Consider the following 15,935-nt stretch of genomic DNA (forward strand, 5'->3'; position numbering starts at 1 on the left):
CTTCTATTTCTTCTTCTTGACTGAGATGGAGCTAAAAGGTTTGGGGTTCGTCCCCCTTCTGTTGGCGTTTTGGTGTGCGGCCTGGCTTGCCACCAGCTACATCGTGACGATCGTCCTCGGCCATGCCGCCTCGCCACTGATGCACATCAGGTAAGATAAACAAGCACAAGATTCTTATTTCATGGGTTGGGAGTGAGGAAATATCCACAATAACATTGGTTTCTTTTCCTTCACAGTGACGTGGTAAATTTCTTTCCCGAAAACATATTATTGAGAATTGGTTTCATAGGGACGTCCATTGGCACTTTGGTACTAACCTTTCTTATTTATAAGTATATGGTTATGCATACTGAAGAGTTCAGGGGTCATCAGGTCCTGATCCAGAGGATCCTGCTGGCCATTGTGTGGGCCTCCTGTTTTGGTACAGCTGTCATGCATGTATTGTCCCCCGAAGAATATCCCAGGATACACTTTGTCAGCACGATAATTTCCATTACATGTGAAGCCTTATACTACCTTGGGCAGTCCATCCAGATGTATAAATTACCAGGAGCAAACAAAGTCATCCGCCATAGTAGATGCACCTGCTGTGGCCTGACTTTTACCTGCGCAATTTTCTACTTTGGATATAAAACATTACAGGAATTATTCTATGATGATGAAGACTGGGACGAGATCCGTGAAATCACCACCATAATCATCGAGTGGGTGATGCTTCTACTGATCCTGATAAACATCGTGACCTATTATTCCACCATGCAGAGGTTAATGTTAACCGTCTCCAGGAACAGCTGCAAACTCTCTCTTAGAGTAAGAATTGATGACTTCGGGGTGTAGACCACCACGTGGGCCATCAAGTGGACTTCTGGGAGAGATACTGCACAGGACACGGGAAAACCATAAAAAAAATAATATGAGCTGGTGATATTACCTATACAAAAAAATAATATGAGCTGGTAATATTACCTATACAAAAAAAATAAAAAACATAAAAAAAAAATATTTGTGTGTGACGTGTAATACCTACCGTATATACTCGAGTATAAGCCGAGTTTTTCAGCACCATTTTTCGTGCTGAAAACGCCCCCCTCGGCTTATACTCGAGTGATCTCTCCGCCTGTCAATCCCTTTTCAGTGGTCTTCAACTTGCGGACCGCCAGATGTTGTAAAACTACAACTCCCAGCATGCCCAGACAGCCATCAGCTGTCTGGGCATGCTGGGTGTTGTAGTTTTGAAACCTCTGGAGGTCCGCAGGTTGAAGACCACTTCGGCCTTCGTCATCATCCAGGCCCCCCCCCCTCTTTTGTTTTGTACAGTTGTGTCCCAAAACTGTTGCCCTGAAATACGACAGGGCTCCAAAGTGAGAGAGCGCCATGCGCATTTGAGGCCTGAATTAGGGATTTGCATAGGGGTGGACATAGGGGTATTCTATGCCAATGATTCCCAAACAGGGTGCCTCCAGCTGTTGCAAAACTCCCAGCATGCCTGGACAGTCAATGGCTGTCCGGCAATACTGGGAGTTATTATTTTGCAACAGCTGGAGGCTCCGTTTTGGAAACAGTAGCGTACCAGATGTTTTTCATTTTTTGGGGGGAGGGGGGCTGTGTAGGGGTATGTGTATATGTAGTGTTTTTTACTTTTTATTTTAGGTTAGTGTTAGTGTAGTGTAGTGTTTTTAGGGTACAGTCACATGGGCAGAGGTTCACAGCAAGTTTGACGCTGGAAGTTTGAGCTGCAGCGCAAAATTTGCGCCATCTCAAACTTGCAGCACTCACTGTAAACCTCCGCCCATGTAAGTGTACCCTGTACATTCACATTGGGGGGAGGGGGCAAACATCCAGCTGTTGCAAACTCTGAGCATGCCCTTTGGCTGTCCGTGCATGCTGGGAGTTGTAGTTTTGCAACAGCTGGAGGAACACTGGTTTGGAAACACTAAGTTAAGTAATAAACTTTCAAGTGTTTTGCAACCAAACTTAGTGTTTCCAAACCAGTGTGCCTCCAGCTGTTGCAAAACTACAACTCCCAGCATGCATGGTCTGTCAGTGCATGCTGGGAGTTATAGTTTTGCAACAATTGCAACAGCTGGAGGCACTGAGGTAGGAAACGGACAATGTTTCCCAACTAGTGTGCCTCCAGTTGTTGCAAAACTACAACTCCCAGCATGCCCAGACTGCCCAGGCATGCTGGAAGTTGTAGTTCGGCAATATCTGAAGGATCAGATGTTGCCGAACTACAACTTCCAGTATGCTTGGGCAGTCTGGGCATGCTGGGAGTTGTAGTTTTGCAACATCTGGAGGTCCACAGTTTGGAGACCACTGTATAATGGTCTCCAATCTGTGCTCTTCCAGATGTTAGAGAACTACAACTCCCAGCATGCTTGGACAGACTGAGCATGCTGAGATTTGTAGTTTTGCAACATCTGGAAGAGCACAGATTGGAGACCATTATACAGTGGTCTCCAAACTGAGGACCTCCAGATGTTGCAAAACTACAACTCCCAGCATGCCCAGAAAGCCAAAGGCTGTCTGGGCATGCTGGGAGTTGCAGTTTTGAAACTCCCAGTTTTGAAACTCACCTCCGGGACGCAGCGCCGCCGGGACCGCATGGAGGACGCCGCTCGCGCCGGGACCGCTCGGGACACTGCTCGGACGGGTAAGTGACGCCGGGGGACAGGTCAGGGACACTTAGCAGAGCGGTGTGTGTCCCGCTCCCCGTGATCGGGACTCACACACCGCGCTGCTAAGAATTCTGATAGCGAAACGCTGCTATCAGCTAGTCAGATTTGACCAGCTGATAGCAGCGATCGCTGGGGGGGGGGGTGGGGGATGAAACCCCCCATGGTCACATGGTAAGATGGCTGGATATCAGTGATAGCCACCATCTTTCCGGGCGCTGCGGGATGCCGCGAGTAGCGGCAAAAATGTTCATGACGTACCTGTATGTCATGGGTCGGGAACACCTTTTACAGGTATGTCATAGGTCGGGAAGGGGTTAATTGCCTCCAAAAGGAAGTTCCTCTGATGTATTTTTTTTCGGTCTTTATGTACCTTAGGTAGAAAATAAAAATAAGGTACATTTAGGTTGGGGTTAAATATATATCATGTTTTTCCCTCTTAACTCCTTGGGGACGGAGCCCATTATAACCCTAAGAACGGGAGCATTTTTTGCAATTCTGATCACTGTCACTTTAAGTATTAATAACTCTGGGATGTTTTTACTTTTCATTCTGATTCTGACATTGTTTTTTCGTGACATATTCTACTTTATGTTAGTGGTAAATTTTTGTCGATACTTGCATCATTTCTTGGTGGAAAAATTCCAAAATTCGATGAAAAAATTGAAAATTTTGCAGTTTTCTAACTTTGAAGCTCTCTGCTTGTAAGGAAATCAGACATTCCAAATAAATTATATATTGATTTACAAATACAATATGTCTACTATATATTTGCATCATAAAGTTGAGATGTTTTTACTTTTGGAAAACATCAGAGGGTAAAAAAGATCAGAAGCAATTTTCCAATTTTTCACAAACTTTTCAAAATCGGAATTTTTCAGGGACCAGTTCAGTTTTGAAGTGGATTTGAAGGGCCTTCATATTAGAAATACCCCACAAATGACCCCATTATAAAAACTGCACCCCTCAAAGTATTCAAAATGACATTCAGTAAGTGTGTTAACTCTTTAGGTGTTTCACAGGAATAGCAGCAAAGTGAAGGAGGAAATTCAAAATCTCAATATTTTTACACTTGCATGTTCTTGTAGACCCAGTTTTTGAATTTTTACAAGGGGTAATAGGAGAAAGAGCCCCCCAAAATTTGTAGCCCAATTTCTCTCGAGTAAGGAAATACCTCATATGTGTATGTTAAACCCCACTGGCACTTGACAGATCTTTGGAACAGTGGGCTGTACAAATGAAAAATTTTCATTTTTCATTTTCACAGACCACTGCTCAAAAAATCTATCAAACACCTGTGAGGTGTAAATTCTCACTGCACCTCTTATTAGGGGTGTAGTTTCCAAAATGGGGTCAGATGTAGGGGGGGGGGGTCACTGTTCCGGCACCATGGAGGCCTAAACTCACATGACCTTCAATTTCAGCCAGATTCTCTCTCCAAAAGCCCAATGGCGCTCCTTCTCTTCTGAGCCCTGTAGTTCACCCGCAGAGCACTTTACATCCACATGTGGGGTATTTTCTGACTCAGAAGAAATGGGGTTACAAATTTTGCAGGGCTTTTTCTCCTATTACCCCTTGGGAAAATGATAAAATTGGGGTAACATCTGCATTTTAGTAAAAAAATGTTTAATTTTTTTTATTTTCACCTCCAATTTGTCAAACACTTGTGGGATGTTAAGGCTCACTATACCCCTTGTTACTGTACGTGAGGGATGTAGTTTTCAAAATGGGGTCACATGTGGGTGTTTTTTTTATGTTTATGTCAGAACTGCTGTGACTTTAGGCCTCAAATGTATATGGTACACTCTCCCTTCTGAGCCATGTTATGCGCCTGCAGAGCACTTTGCGTCAAAATATACAATTCCCTTACGTCCTAACCAGCAGCACAAGTGGGGTGTTCTGCCCCTGTGAAGCTGGCAGGAAGGTGGAATTTTTAATTCCGCCCAAGTAATTAAACATTTAATTAGTACCCCATATAAGGCCTCCTCCCTTAGGCCACATACCTTTTTTTCTGTCCTGTGCGGACAGCAGGACGGTGCAGGCTCTGCTGCTTTTTAGCAGAGCCTGCATGGATCCCTCTCCCTTCCCAAGTCTTAGGGGAGAGGTTTTTTTATATATATATATGTGTTTTCTTATCTTTTTCTACTGCGGGACAGCGTTCTGTCCCAAGCTCAGCGGTCCGCGACTTCGGTCTCTGACCGAAGTTGCGAGAGTGGTGTGAGCAGCTCTGTGCGCCCCTCCTAACTGTTAGGGGTCCGCTGATGCCTCACTGTTTGGGCTAAGTCCGCCCTTACCTTATTTGGCAGCGCTGTCCGTGTCGCCCCATCTCTGCGGCAGCTCTGTGGACCGGAAGTGCGTCGTCTGACGACTTCCGGTCCGGCGTCTGCGCTTCTAGCGCAGATTACCTTAATTTCTAGGATTTTTCGCAAATCCTGTTGTGCATGTGCCCCTTCCAAGGGTGGGAAGGATCACATCCTGTATAATCTGCATTTCTCCATGAATTGGATGTTTTGTTCGGTATTGTACATCACATCCTGTAGGGGGCAGGGCTTAACTTAAATCTAGGCGCCCATTCCCCTATAAAAAGCAGCTGGACCATTAGTGTGTCTCTTGCTGCTACCCTAGCTGGAGTACTTGCACTGGTTAAACCTCTGCTATACCTTGAGTGTTCTTTGATAGAGCAAAACTATTTACCTAATAGGTATTTATTTGTAGGTTGCGCTGCAACAGGGTTAGGTAGAATTGTTTCTAACCCTTTGATTTCTTTTCTCTTAGACAATGTCTACTCCTTCCTTGAGTGATCATTTGTCTGGAGGTCGCAAATCCGCCTCTAAGAAGCGTCATTTGACATGTGCTGATTGCGGCACCCCGCTACCGGATGCCTATGAGTATAATAGGTGTCCTGGGTGTCGTCCACCTGCTAACCCTGCGGAGCCCACTGTCCATGACATGTTTGTATGGATGAAAGAGTTTATGGGCAATTCTATCTCAGAAATAAAGAGTTCCTTAGCTCCCAAAAGGCCTAGAACCTCATCTAGCCCTCCTTCGGTTGTAGAAGGCCCCGCCATGTCAGTGGGAGATCAGTCGGAGCTATCTGTAGAAGAAGTAGTCTCTCAACCACTTTTTCCAATAGAGAAAATTCAGAGATTACTTAGATCCATCCGGTCAGGGGACCAGGATGTTGATCAGGGGGAAGCCTCAACATCCACCGCTAGGGAACCTTGGGTTTTCAAGGTAGATGATACCCTCAGTGTACCCATTGCCGGAGGCTGAATTAGATTCCTGGGTCCCTCCACCTAAGGTCGACATGGCGGTCAATAGACTATCTAGGAGGGTCCTTGTTCCAGCGGACGATGGAAGCAACCTTCAGGATCCCCTTGATAGAAAGGTGGACTCATTATTGAGGCGCAGTTACACTGCGGCTTCAGCTTCTGCTACTGTGGCTATCGCTTCTAACGAAGTTGCTGAATTCGTGAAGGATAGAGTTCTTCGGATCCAGTCCGAGATTGAGGGAAATGTTGCCAGGGAAGATATCCTGGACAGTTTTAAAACACTGCTTCTAGGAGTGGACTTTCTCTGTGAATCGACCCAACAGCACCTCAAGCTTGCGGCCAAGTCTATGGGACTCTCTTCAGCTAGTAGGCGCCCCTTATGGTTACGCCCCTGGATGGCGGACAATACCTCCAAATTTAATCTTTGTGGTATGCCTCTTGAGCCCAATTGGCTTTTTGGGTCCGAATTAGACCGCATCATGGAAGGATATGCGGAAAGAAAAGGAAAATCCTTACCTGTCCAATCCTTTCGGGGTAAGGGCAGAGCAAGGGGAGGGAGGTACCAGGGCTCTTCCAGATCCCAAAAGCGCCAGTCCAACCAGAAGCGTGGAGGGGGCCGTGGCCGCGGTAAAGATCGAAAAGCCGAGCTGTGACTCTCCTCTAGAACCCACCAACGTTTCCCCTCTCCCTTCCCTTCTATGTCAGGTAGAGAAGTCATCTACCGATCCCCCTCCGGTAGGAGGTCGTTTAAGTTTATTTCTTCCAGCTTGGATGAAAGAAATCCAAGATCCCTGGGTACTGGATGTTATCCAGTCAGGTTGCAAAATAGAGTTTACGTCCCTTCCTCCAAGAAAATTTGTGTTAACAAAACTACTCCCTCAGCCAAAGCAAGCTATTCTAGAGAACTCTGTTCTCCAATACATAGAAAAGCATGCTTTGGAAGACGTTCCCCCCGATCAAAGGGGTTCAGGGGTATACTCCCCGATCTTTCTGGTGCCGAAACCGTCAGGCGATTGGCGTATGATCATAGATCTGCGCTTTTTGAACCGGTTCATAAGGAAAAGAAGGTTCAGGATGGAGACCATTCGCTCTGTCATCAGCATTCTGGCCCCTCTAGATCTTATGGTTACTATCGACCTGAAGGATGCTTACCTTCATGTTCCTATTTTTCCTGCCCACAGGAAATTCTTGAGGGTTGCTGTCTCCATAAGAGGTGTGGTAAGGCATTTCCAGTTTGCTGTGTTGCCCTTCGGCATCACTTCTGCTCCCCACACCTTCACAAAGGTGGTGGCTCCGGTAGTCTCTGCCCTCAGATTAAGAGGTCTAGAGATTATACCTTACCTAGACGACTGGCTTCTAAAGGCCGCTACTCTAGACGTACTACATTCCCATCTTCATCTGGCTCTAGATTTTCTCCAGCGTCTGGGCTGGATTATAAATTGGGAAAAATCCGAAATAATCCCTGCCACCTCCAGAAAGTTTCTGGGCTTCGTTCTCGACTCTTCTCAGATGACTTTGTCCCTCACTACAGAAAGAAGAGAACGAGTCATAAGAGCCGCCGAGTTTCTAATGGTCCCTCGCAGGGTATCCATCAGAACTCTGATGAAGATGTTGGGTCACATGTCAGCATCTGCAGAGGCAGTTCCCTGGGCCCTATGGCATCTACGACCTCTACAAGATCAGGTCTTGACTGTCTGGAACCACAACCCCAGAGGGTTGGACAGAAAATGCACCCTGTCGCCCGAAGTCCGAGCATCCCTCAGATGGTGGAGGGATCTGACAGATGGGAAGTCCTTGATTCAACCTCGTTGGATCACTTTGTCAACGGACGCCTCCCTTCTGGGATGGGGAGCCCACCTGGACGAGATTCCGGTACGAGGTACCTGGTCCCCTCAGGAGAGACTTCTCTCCTCCAACATGAGAGAACTGAGGGCAGTTCGTCTAGCTCTCCTCCACTTCACGCCTCTTGTTCTAGGGAAGGCGGTAAGAGTCCGGTCAGACAACACCACGGTAGTGGCTTACATCAACAGACAGGGTGGCACGAAGTCCCAAGTGCTCCTCAAGGAGACCGGACTGATCCTCTCTTGGGCAGAGCTCAATCTAACCCACCTTTCTGCGATCCACATCAAGGGGGATCTCAATATAGTGGCAGATCGTCTAAGTCGCGGCCTTCCGGTCCAAGGAGAATGGTCCCTGAACGAAGACATCTTCAAGAAGATAACCTTAAGGTGGGGTATGCCAGAGATAGATCTCATGGCAACTCGTCTGAACGCCAAGGTGAACAAATTCTGCTCTCTTTACAAAGAGGACAACCCAGTGGCGATAGACGCTCTGTCCATTCCATGGAGGTTCAGGCTGGCCTACATATTCCCTCCACTTTCCATGATACCGAAGGTATTGATGAAAGTCAGGCAAGACCAGACCTCAGTCATTGCCATCATACCATTCTGGCCCAAGAGGTCCTGGTTCACCCAACTCATGAGGATGAGTCAGGGTTGTTATTGGAGGCTTCCCCACGTGCAGAACCTTGTGTCTCACAACACAGGCTCCTGCCTAGATCTGAGGAGACTCAATCTGACAGCCTGGAGATTGACAGGACCCTACTAAGTAGTGGGCTTCCTGCGGAGGTCTTGAGAACCATTGCACACTCTAGAGCAGAGTCTACAAATAAGGTCTATTCCAGGATAAAGAAGATTTTCCTTCAATGGTGTGCTACGAAAGAGGTAGTAACCTCAGATCCTCCTCTTTCTGCAATACTACGGTTTATTCAGGATGGCCTTGACAAGGGTCTTAGCCCATCCACTCTAAAGGTACAAGTCTCAGCACTCTCTGCCTTTTTAGGCAGGTCCTTATCTCAAGAATCTCTAATCAAAAGATTCCTTAAGGGAGCTGAAAGACTTAAACCTACAGTTCTCAGACCCATTCCCAAATGGGATTTGCCTACTGTTCTTAAAGGGTTATGCTCTCATCCCTTTGAACCGCTAGAAGAGGTCGACTTTAGGTATTTGTCCCTTAAAGTCACCTTCTTGTTGGCCATAACCTCAGCCAAAAGGGTTGGCGAGCTTCAGGCCCTTTCGTCCCTTGAGCCTTATACATTGTTTCTCCAGGACAGAGTCCTGTTGAGATATTTACCCACCTTTGTTCCTAAGGTTCCGACGTTTTCCAACACCAACCAGGTCATATCCCTTCCAGTTCTGTGTCCTAATCCAGCTTCTCCTGAGGAAGTTGCTGACCACACTCTGGACATCTCAAGAATTCTCAGAGTCTACATCTCCAGAACTGAAGGATTTAGAAGATCGGAGCACCTTCTTGTTTCGTTTTCAGGAAAGAACAAGGGTCTTAAAGCCTCTAAACCCTCTCTGAGTAGATGGATTAAGGAGGCAATCCGGGAGGCCTTTGTAGCCCAGGACTTAACTCCTCCTGCCTTTGTTACTGCCCATTCTACTAGGGCAGTCTCTACTTCCTTTGCAGAAAGGAAAGCTGTTCCTCTTGATCAAATTTGTACGGCTGCCTCCTGGGGCACCCATAATACGTTTATTAGTCATTACAGGGTCAATGCCAAACGATCGGAAGAGTTGGCCTTTGGGCAATCAATCCTAAGTGCCACTCTGCCGTAGTCCCTCCCTATTTGTGTTGTTACTTGCTAAGTCCCCACTTGTGCTGCTGGTTAGGACGTAAGGGAAGCGTTCATTTTTAACGTAAATTTGTTTTCCCTTAGTCCTAACAGCAGCACACAAATTTCCCGCCCGTATATTTTTGTTTGTTACTTGTTATAAAGCAATGTGGCCTAAGGGAGGAGGCCTTATATGGGGTACTAATTAAATGTTTAATTACTTGGGCGGAATTAAAAATTCCACCGTCCTGCCAGCTTCACAGGGGCAGAACACCCCACTTGTGCTGCTGTTAGGACTAAGGGAAAACAAATTTACGTTAAAAATTAACGCTTTTTTTTTCCTTTTACCACTTGTGAAAATTAAAAGTATGGGGCAACACCAGCATGTTAGTGTAAAAAATGTAATTTGTTTACACAAACATGCTGGTGTAGACCACAAATTTACCTTTTCTTAAGGGGTAAAAGAAGAGAAAAAAAATGTGTAACCCATAACTGTTCCGTTGAAATATGAGAGGGCTCCAAAGTGAAAGAGCACCATGCGCATTTGAGGCCTAAATTAGGGATTTGCATCCACCACCAAATTACCCTACGGCAGTGCTTCCCAAATTGGGTGTCTCCAGCTGTTGCAAAACTCCCAGCGTGCCAGGACAGTCAATGGCTATGCCGATGTTCTGGCCCCTGTATCACCTGTATCATTACGCACAGAGCAAGTATGCTGACAGCAGGGTGCTGCAACCGAGATCACGGGGGTCCTCTGGAGAGGGGATAAGATGTCTAGGTGCGTAGTACCCCTTTAACCCCTTAAGGACGCAGGACGTAAATGTATGTCCTGGTGAGGTGGTACTTAACGCACCAGGACGTACATTTACGTCCTGTGCATAACCGCGGGCATCGGAGCGATGCCCGTGTCATGCGCGGCTGATCCCGGCTGCTGATCACAGCCAGGGACCCGCCGGCAATGGCCGACGCCCGCGATCTCGCGGGCGTCCGCCATTAACCCCTCAGGTGCCGGGATCAATACAGATCCCGGCATCTGCGGCAGTGCGCGATTTGAATGAATGATCGGATCGCCCGCAGCGCTGCTGCGGGGATCCGATCATTCATAACGCCGCACGGAGGTCCCCTCTCCTTTCTCCGTCCGGCTCCCGGCGTCTCCTGCTCTGGTCTGTGATCGAGCAGACCAGAGCAGAAGATGGCCGATAATACTGATCTGTTCTATGTCCTATACATAGAACAGATCAGTATTAGCAATCATGGTATTGCTATGAATAGTCCCCTATGGGGACTATTCAAGTGTAAAAAAAAAATGTAAAAGTAAAAAAAAAAGTGAAAAATCCCCTCCCCCAATAAAAAAGTAAAACGTCAGTTTTTTCCTATTTTACCCCCAAAAAGCGTAAAAAATCTTTTTTTATAGACATATTTGGTATCACCACGTGCGTAAATGTCCGAACTATTAAAATAAAATGTTAATGATTCCGTACGGTGAACAGCGTGAACGAAAAAAAAAAAAAGTTCAAAATTCCTACTTTTTTAATACATTTTATTTAAAAAAATTAGAAAAAATGTATTAAAAGTTTTTTGTATGCAAATGTGGTATAAAAAAAAAGTACAGATCATGGCGCAAAAAATGAGCCCCCATACCGCCGCTTATACGGAAAAATAAAAAAGTTAGAGGTCATCAAAATAAAGGGATTATAAACGTACTAATTTGGTTAAAAAGTTTGTGATTTTTTTTAAGCGCAACAATAATATAAAAGTATATAATAATGGGTATCATTTTAATCGTATTGACCCTCAGAATAAAGAACACATGTCATTTTTACCATAAATTGTACGGCGTGAAAACGAAACCTTCCAAAATTAGCAAAATTGCGTTTTTCGTTTTAATTTCCCCAAAAAATAGTGTTTTTTGGTTGCGCCATACATTTTATGATATAATGAGTGATGTCACTACAAAGGACAACTGGTCGCGCAAAAAACAAGCCCTCATACTAGTCTGTGGATGAAAATATAAAAGAGTTATGATTTTTAGAAGGCGAGGAGGAAAAAATGAAAATGTAAAAATTTAATTGTCTGAGTCCTTAAGGCCAAAATGGGCTGAGTCCTTAAGGGGTTAAGAGGGAAAAACATGATATATATTTAAAACCAACCCAAATGTACCTTATTTTTATTTTCTACCTAAGGTACATAAAGACCGGAAAAAAAAAAATCCCCTTGTTGTCCGATAGTTGCCTGATGTTTATCTGAATATATAGACCATCAGTTACAGAAATGTGCGGTGTCTTTACCAGCAAACCTCAGAGATAAAGGGCATTTATTAACCCTATTGAGAGATATCATACGGGAAGAGGACTATATGTGGGCAACACTAGATGTTTCTTCATTATATAGTAATATACCACATGACAGAGGAGTGGAAGCTGTGTCATCTTTTTTAGTGGAAGATCCCTTGATGCCCATACATCAGAGGAACTTCATTTTGGAGGCCATTAAAGGAGTAGTCCAGTGGTGAAAAGCATCCCCTATCCCAAGGATAGGGGATAAGATTCCGATTGCAGGGGGTCCGACCGCTGGGGGCCCCCGCGATCTCCTGTACGGGGCCCTGGCTCGCTGGCCAGATAGCGCGTGTTGACCACCAGACGAAGCGGCAGCCGACACGCCCCTTCAAAAAAAGCGCTATGGCAGAGCCAGAGATTGCCAAAGGCAGAGCTGCATCAGTCCCCCCAAAAATTTGAGTTCCTGGATTTAAATATCTATATTCCGGATGGCTGTTTGCATACTGCCACCTATTTTGAGAAGGTGGATGCAAACAGCTACCTCGACTTTAACAGTTGCCATTGGAAACAATGGAAGAAGAACATTCCATTCGGTCAAATGAAAAGAATCTGATGAATTTGATTCTGGTTTTCTAACCCGACCCGAATATAAGCCGAGGCCCCTAATTTCACCCCAAAAACCCAGGAAAAGTTATTGACCCGACTGTAAGCCTAGGGTGGGAAATACATCAACCCCCCATGTAATCATCCAGACCCCCGTCATCATCCCACCCCCTGCATCATCACTGCCTGTCAATCCCTTCATTAGTGGTCTTCAACCTGCGGACCTCCAGATGTTGCAAAACTACAACTCCCAGCATGCCCGGACAGCCATCGGCTGTCTGGGTATGCTGGGAGTTGTAGTTTTGAAACCTCTGGAGGTCCGCAGGTTGAAGACCACTGCGGCCTTCTTCATCATCCCCCTCCCCTTCATCATCACCCCCCTCCCCCCTTCATCATCACCGCCTGTCAATCCCTTCATCAGTGGTCTTCAACCGGCGGGCCTCCAGATGTTGCAAAACTACAACTCCCAGCATGCCCGGACAGCCATCAGCTGTCCGGGCATGCTGGGATTTGTAGTTTTGAAACCTCTGGAGGTCCGCAGGTAGAAGACCACTGCGGCCTTCGTCATCATCCAGCCCCCCCCCCCCTCACCTTTTTGTTTTGTACTCGCCTCCCCTCGGCAGGAAGTTAGGGTGAGCTGGTCCTAGTGACGTTGCCCTGACGACGATGCACAGGGACATTGTGCATGAACGTCCCTGTGCGTCGTCATCAAGGCAACGTCACTAGTCCGGGACCGGACCCGAAGCGTGGAAAAGAGGGCCCCCTGGTGAAAATGGACAGCCCGCAACGACTAACCCTCCCCACCGGATGGTCCCTGCACCATAGAGGGCCCGAACCAGCTAACCCCTCCTTCCCACCGAGGGGAGGTGAGTACAAAACAAAAGGAGGGGGCTGGATGATGACGAAGGCCGCAGTGGTCTTCAACCTGCGGACCTCCAGAGGTTTCAAAACTACAACACTCAGCATGCCCGGGCATGCTGGGAGTTGTAGTTTTGCATCATCTGGAGGTCCGCAGGTTGAAGACCACTGAGAAGGGATTGACAGGCGGAGAGATCACTTGAGTATAAGCCGAGGGGGGCATTTTCAGCACGGAAAATGGTGCTGAAAAACTCGGCTTATACTCGAGTATATACGGTAGGTATTACACGTCACACACCAATATTTTTCTTTTATGTTTTTTATTTTTTTTGTATAGGTAATATTACCAGCTCATATTATTTTTTTGTATAGGTAATATCACCAGCTCATATTATTTTTTTTGTATAGGTAATATTACCAGCTCATATTATTTTTTTTATGGTTTTTCCGTGTCCTGTGCAGTATCTCTCCCAGAAGTCCACTTGATGGCCCTCGTGGTGGTCTACACCCCGAAGTCATCAATTCTTACTCTAAGAGAGAGTTTGCAGCTGTTCCTGGAGACGGTTAACATTAACCTCTGCATGGTGGAATAATAGGTCACGATGTTTATCAGGATCAGTAGAAGCATCACCCACTCCATGATTATGGTGGTGATTTCACGGATCTCGTCCCAGTCTTCATCATCATAGAATAATTCCTGTAATGTTTTATATCCAAAGTAGAAAATTGCGCAGGTAAAAGTCAGGCCACAGCAGGTGCATCTACTATGGTGGATGACTTTGTTTGCTCCTGGTAATTTATACATCTGGATGGACTGCCCAAGGTAGTATAAGGCTTCACATGTAATGGAAATTATCGTGCTGACAAAGTGTATCCTGGGATATTCTTCGGGGGACAATACATGCATGACAGCTGTACCAAAACAGGAGGCCCACACAATGGCCAGCAGGATCCTCTGGATCAGGACCTGATGACCCCTGAACTCTTCAGTATGCATAACCATATACTTATAAATAAGAAAGGTTAGTACCAAAGTGCCAATGGATGTCCCTATGAATCCAATTCTCAATAATATGTTTTCGGGAAAGAAATTTCCCACGTCACTGTGAAGGAAAAGAAACCAATGTTATTGTGGATATTTCCTCACTCCCAACCCATGAAATAAGAATCTTGTGCTTGTTTATCTTACCTGATGCTCATCAGTGGCGAGGCGGCATGGCCGAGGACGATCGTCACGATGTAGCTGGTGGCAAGCCAGGCCGCACACCAAAACGCCAACAGAAGGGGGACGAACCCCAAACCTTTTAGCTCCATCTCAGTCAAGAAGAAGAAATAGAAGTTGCTAATCGCACTGTAACAATCTACAGAATGAAGGCTCGGGCGGCTGTCAGTGGAATGTCAGGACTCCAGCTGTCTATGACATCACATGTCTGATGTCACGATGACTGCTTGTTTCTTAGAGCTGCCATGATTTAGTATCTGCTATGGACAGAACCTGATGTTTCTACTATGGACCTTACAGACCCCAGAACCCAAGTAATTAGTGCAGGGGCTCCATTTTGATCATCTCATATTTCACATTATTTGAGTTCCAGGGCTCGGATACATTTGCACCCTCTATAGCAGTGGTCTCTAAGCTGTGAACCCCCAACCGCTGCAAAACCACAACTCCCAGCATGCCCGGACAGCAACTTTGCATAAGGAAATAGCCTAATTAAACTTTTCTTATATATAGACTCCCCGACATCTCCAAGGATAAGCATCTAAGGGTCTCGTTCGATCTTAATGTTATACCTTTTTTCAATAACATCGATGATTCCAAAATGTATGAATATAGGAATAATTCCATATAAGATACAAAAAGTTAGCATCCTCCATTTCTGGAAAAGTTTCTGAGTTGCCCAAAGCAACCAATCAGATTGCTTCCTTCATTTTTCAGAGGTCTTTTCAAAAATGAAAGAAGCAATCTGATTGGTTGCTATGGGCAACTGCATAACTCTTCCTCTACACTGGTTTTGATGAATCTCCCCCAGAGAGAGAGATTTATCAAAACCTGACCAGTGGAAAAGCTGCTGAGATGCCCATAGCAACCAATCAGATTGCTTCTTTTATTCTTGAAAAAGCCTATGAAAAATTAAAGAAGCGATCTGATTGGTTGCTATGGGCAACTCAGAAACTTTTCCTCTGGACAGGTTTTGGGTTTTGATAAATCTTCCTCTCTGGGGGAGATTCAGCAAAACCAGTGCAGAGGAAGAGTTGTGCTGTTGCCCATAGCAACCAATCAGATTGCTTCTTTCATTTTTGAAAAGGCCTCTGAAAAATGAAGGAAGCAATCTGATTGGTTGCTATGGGCAACTCAGAAACTTTTCCAGGAAAGTAAAGTTTAACCACAACCAGGGGCGGATCCAGAGTCTAGTCTCGGGAGGGGCACTATTAGAGAATTTTGCATTGGCGCACAGAAAATAAGCTGTTTCTTAACCCCTTAAGGACGCAACCCTTTTTCACCTTAAGGACTGGGCCCTTTTTCGCAATTCTGACCACCGTCACTTTACGAATTAATAACGCGAAAAAACTTTTACCGAATATTCTGATTCTGAGATTGTTTTTTCGTGACATATTCTATTTTATTTTGGTGGTA

General features: G+C 45.7%; 1 protein-coding gene across 1 annotated transcript; it reads left to right on the plus strand.

Moving 5' to 3' along the window:
* Window positions 1-937, plus strand: LOC130297905 (DNA damage-regulated autophagy modulator protein 1-like). Its single transcript, XM_056550754.1, has 2 exons — window positions 1-150; window positions 237-937. The coding sequence occupies exons 1-2, from the start codon at window positions 26-28 to the stop codon at window positions 835-837; spliced, it is 726 nt and encodes a 241-aa protein (XP_056406729.1). The 5' UTR covers window positions 1-25; the 3' UTR covers window positions 838-937.
* The last annotated feature ends 14,998 nt before the right edge of the window (window positions 938-15,935 follow it).

The sequence above is a fragment of the Hyla sarda genome (genome assembly GCF_029499605.1).
Source record: "Hyla sarda isolate aHylSar1 chromosome 1 unlocalized genomic scaffold, aHylSar1.hap1 SUPER_1_unloc_1, whole genome shotgun sequence".
Lineage (NCBI taxonomy): Eukaryota > Metazoa > Chordata > Amphibia > Anura > Hylidae > Hyla > Hyla sarda.

What these genes read in the sequence shown, in the direction of transcription:
- LOC130297905 (XM_056550754.1), top strand. Translation starts at nt 26, where the DNA reads ATGGAGCTAAAAGGTTTGGGGTTCGTCCCCCTTCTGTTGGCGTTTTGG. An exon ending in TCGCCACTGATGCACATCAG is followed by an intron (nt 151 to 236) that starts GTAAGATAAACA and finishes TTTCCTTCACAG; the next exon opens with TGACGTGGTAAATTTCTTTC.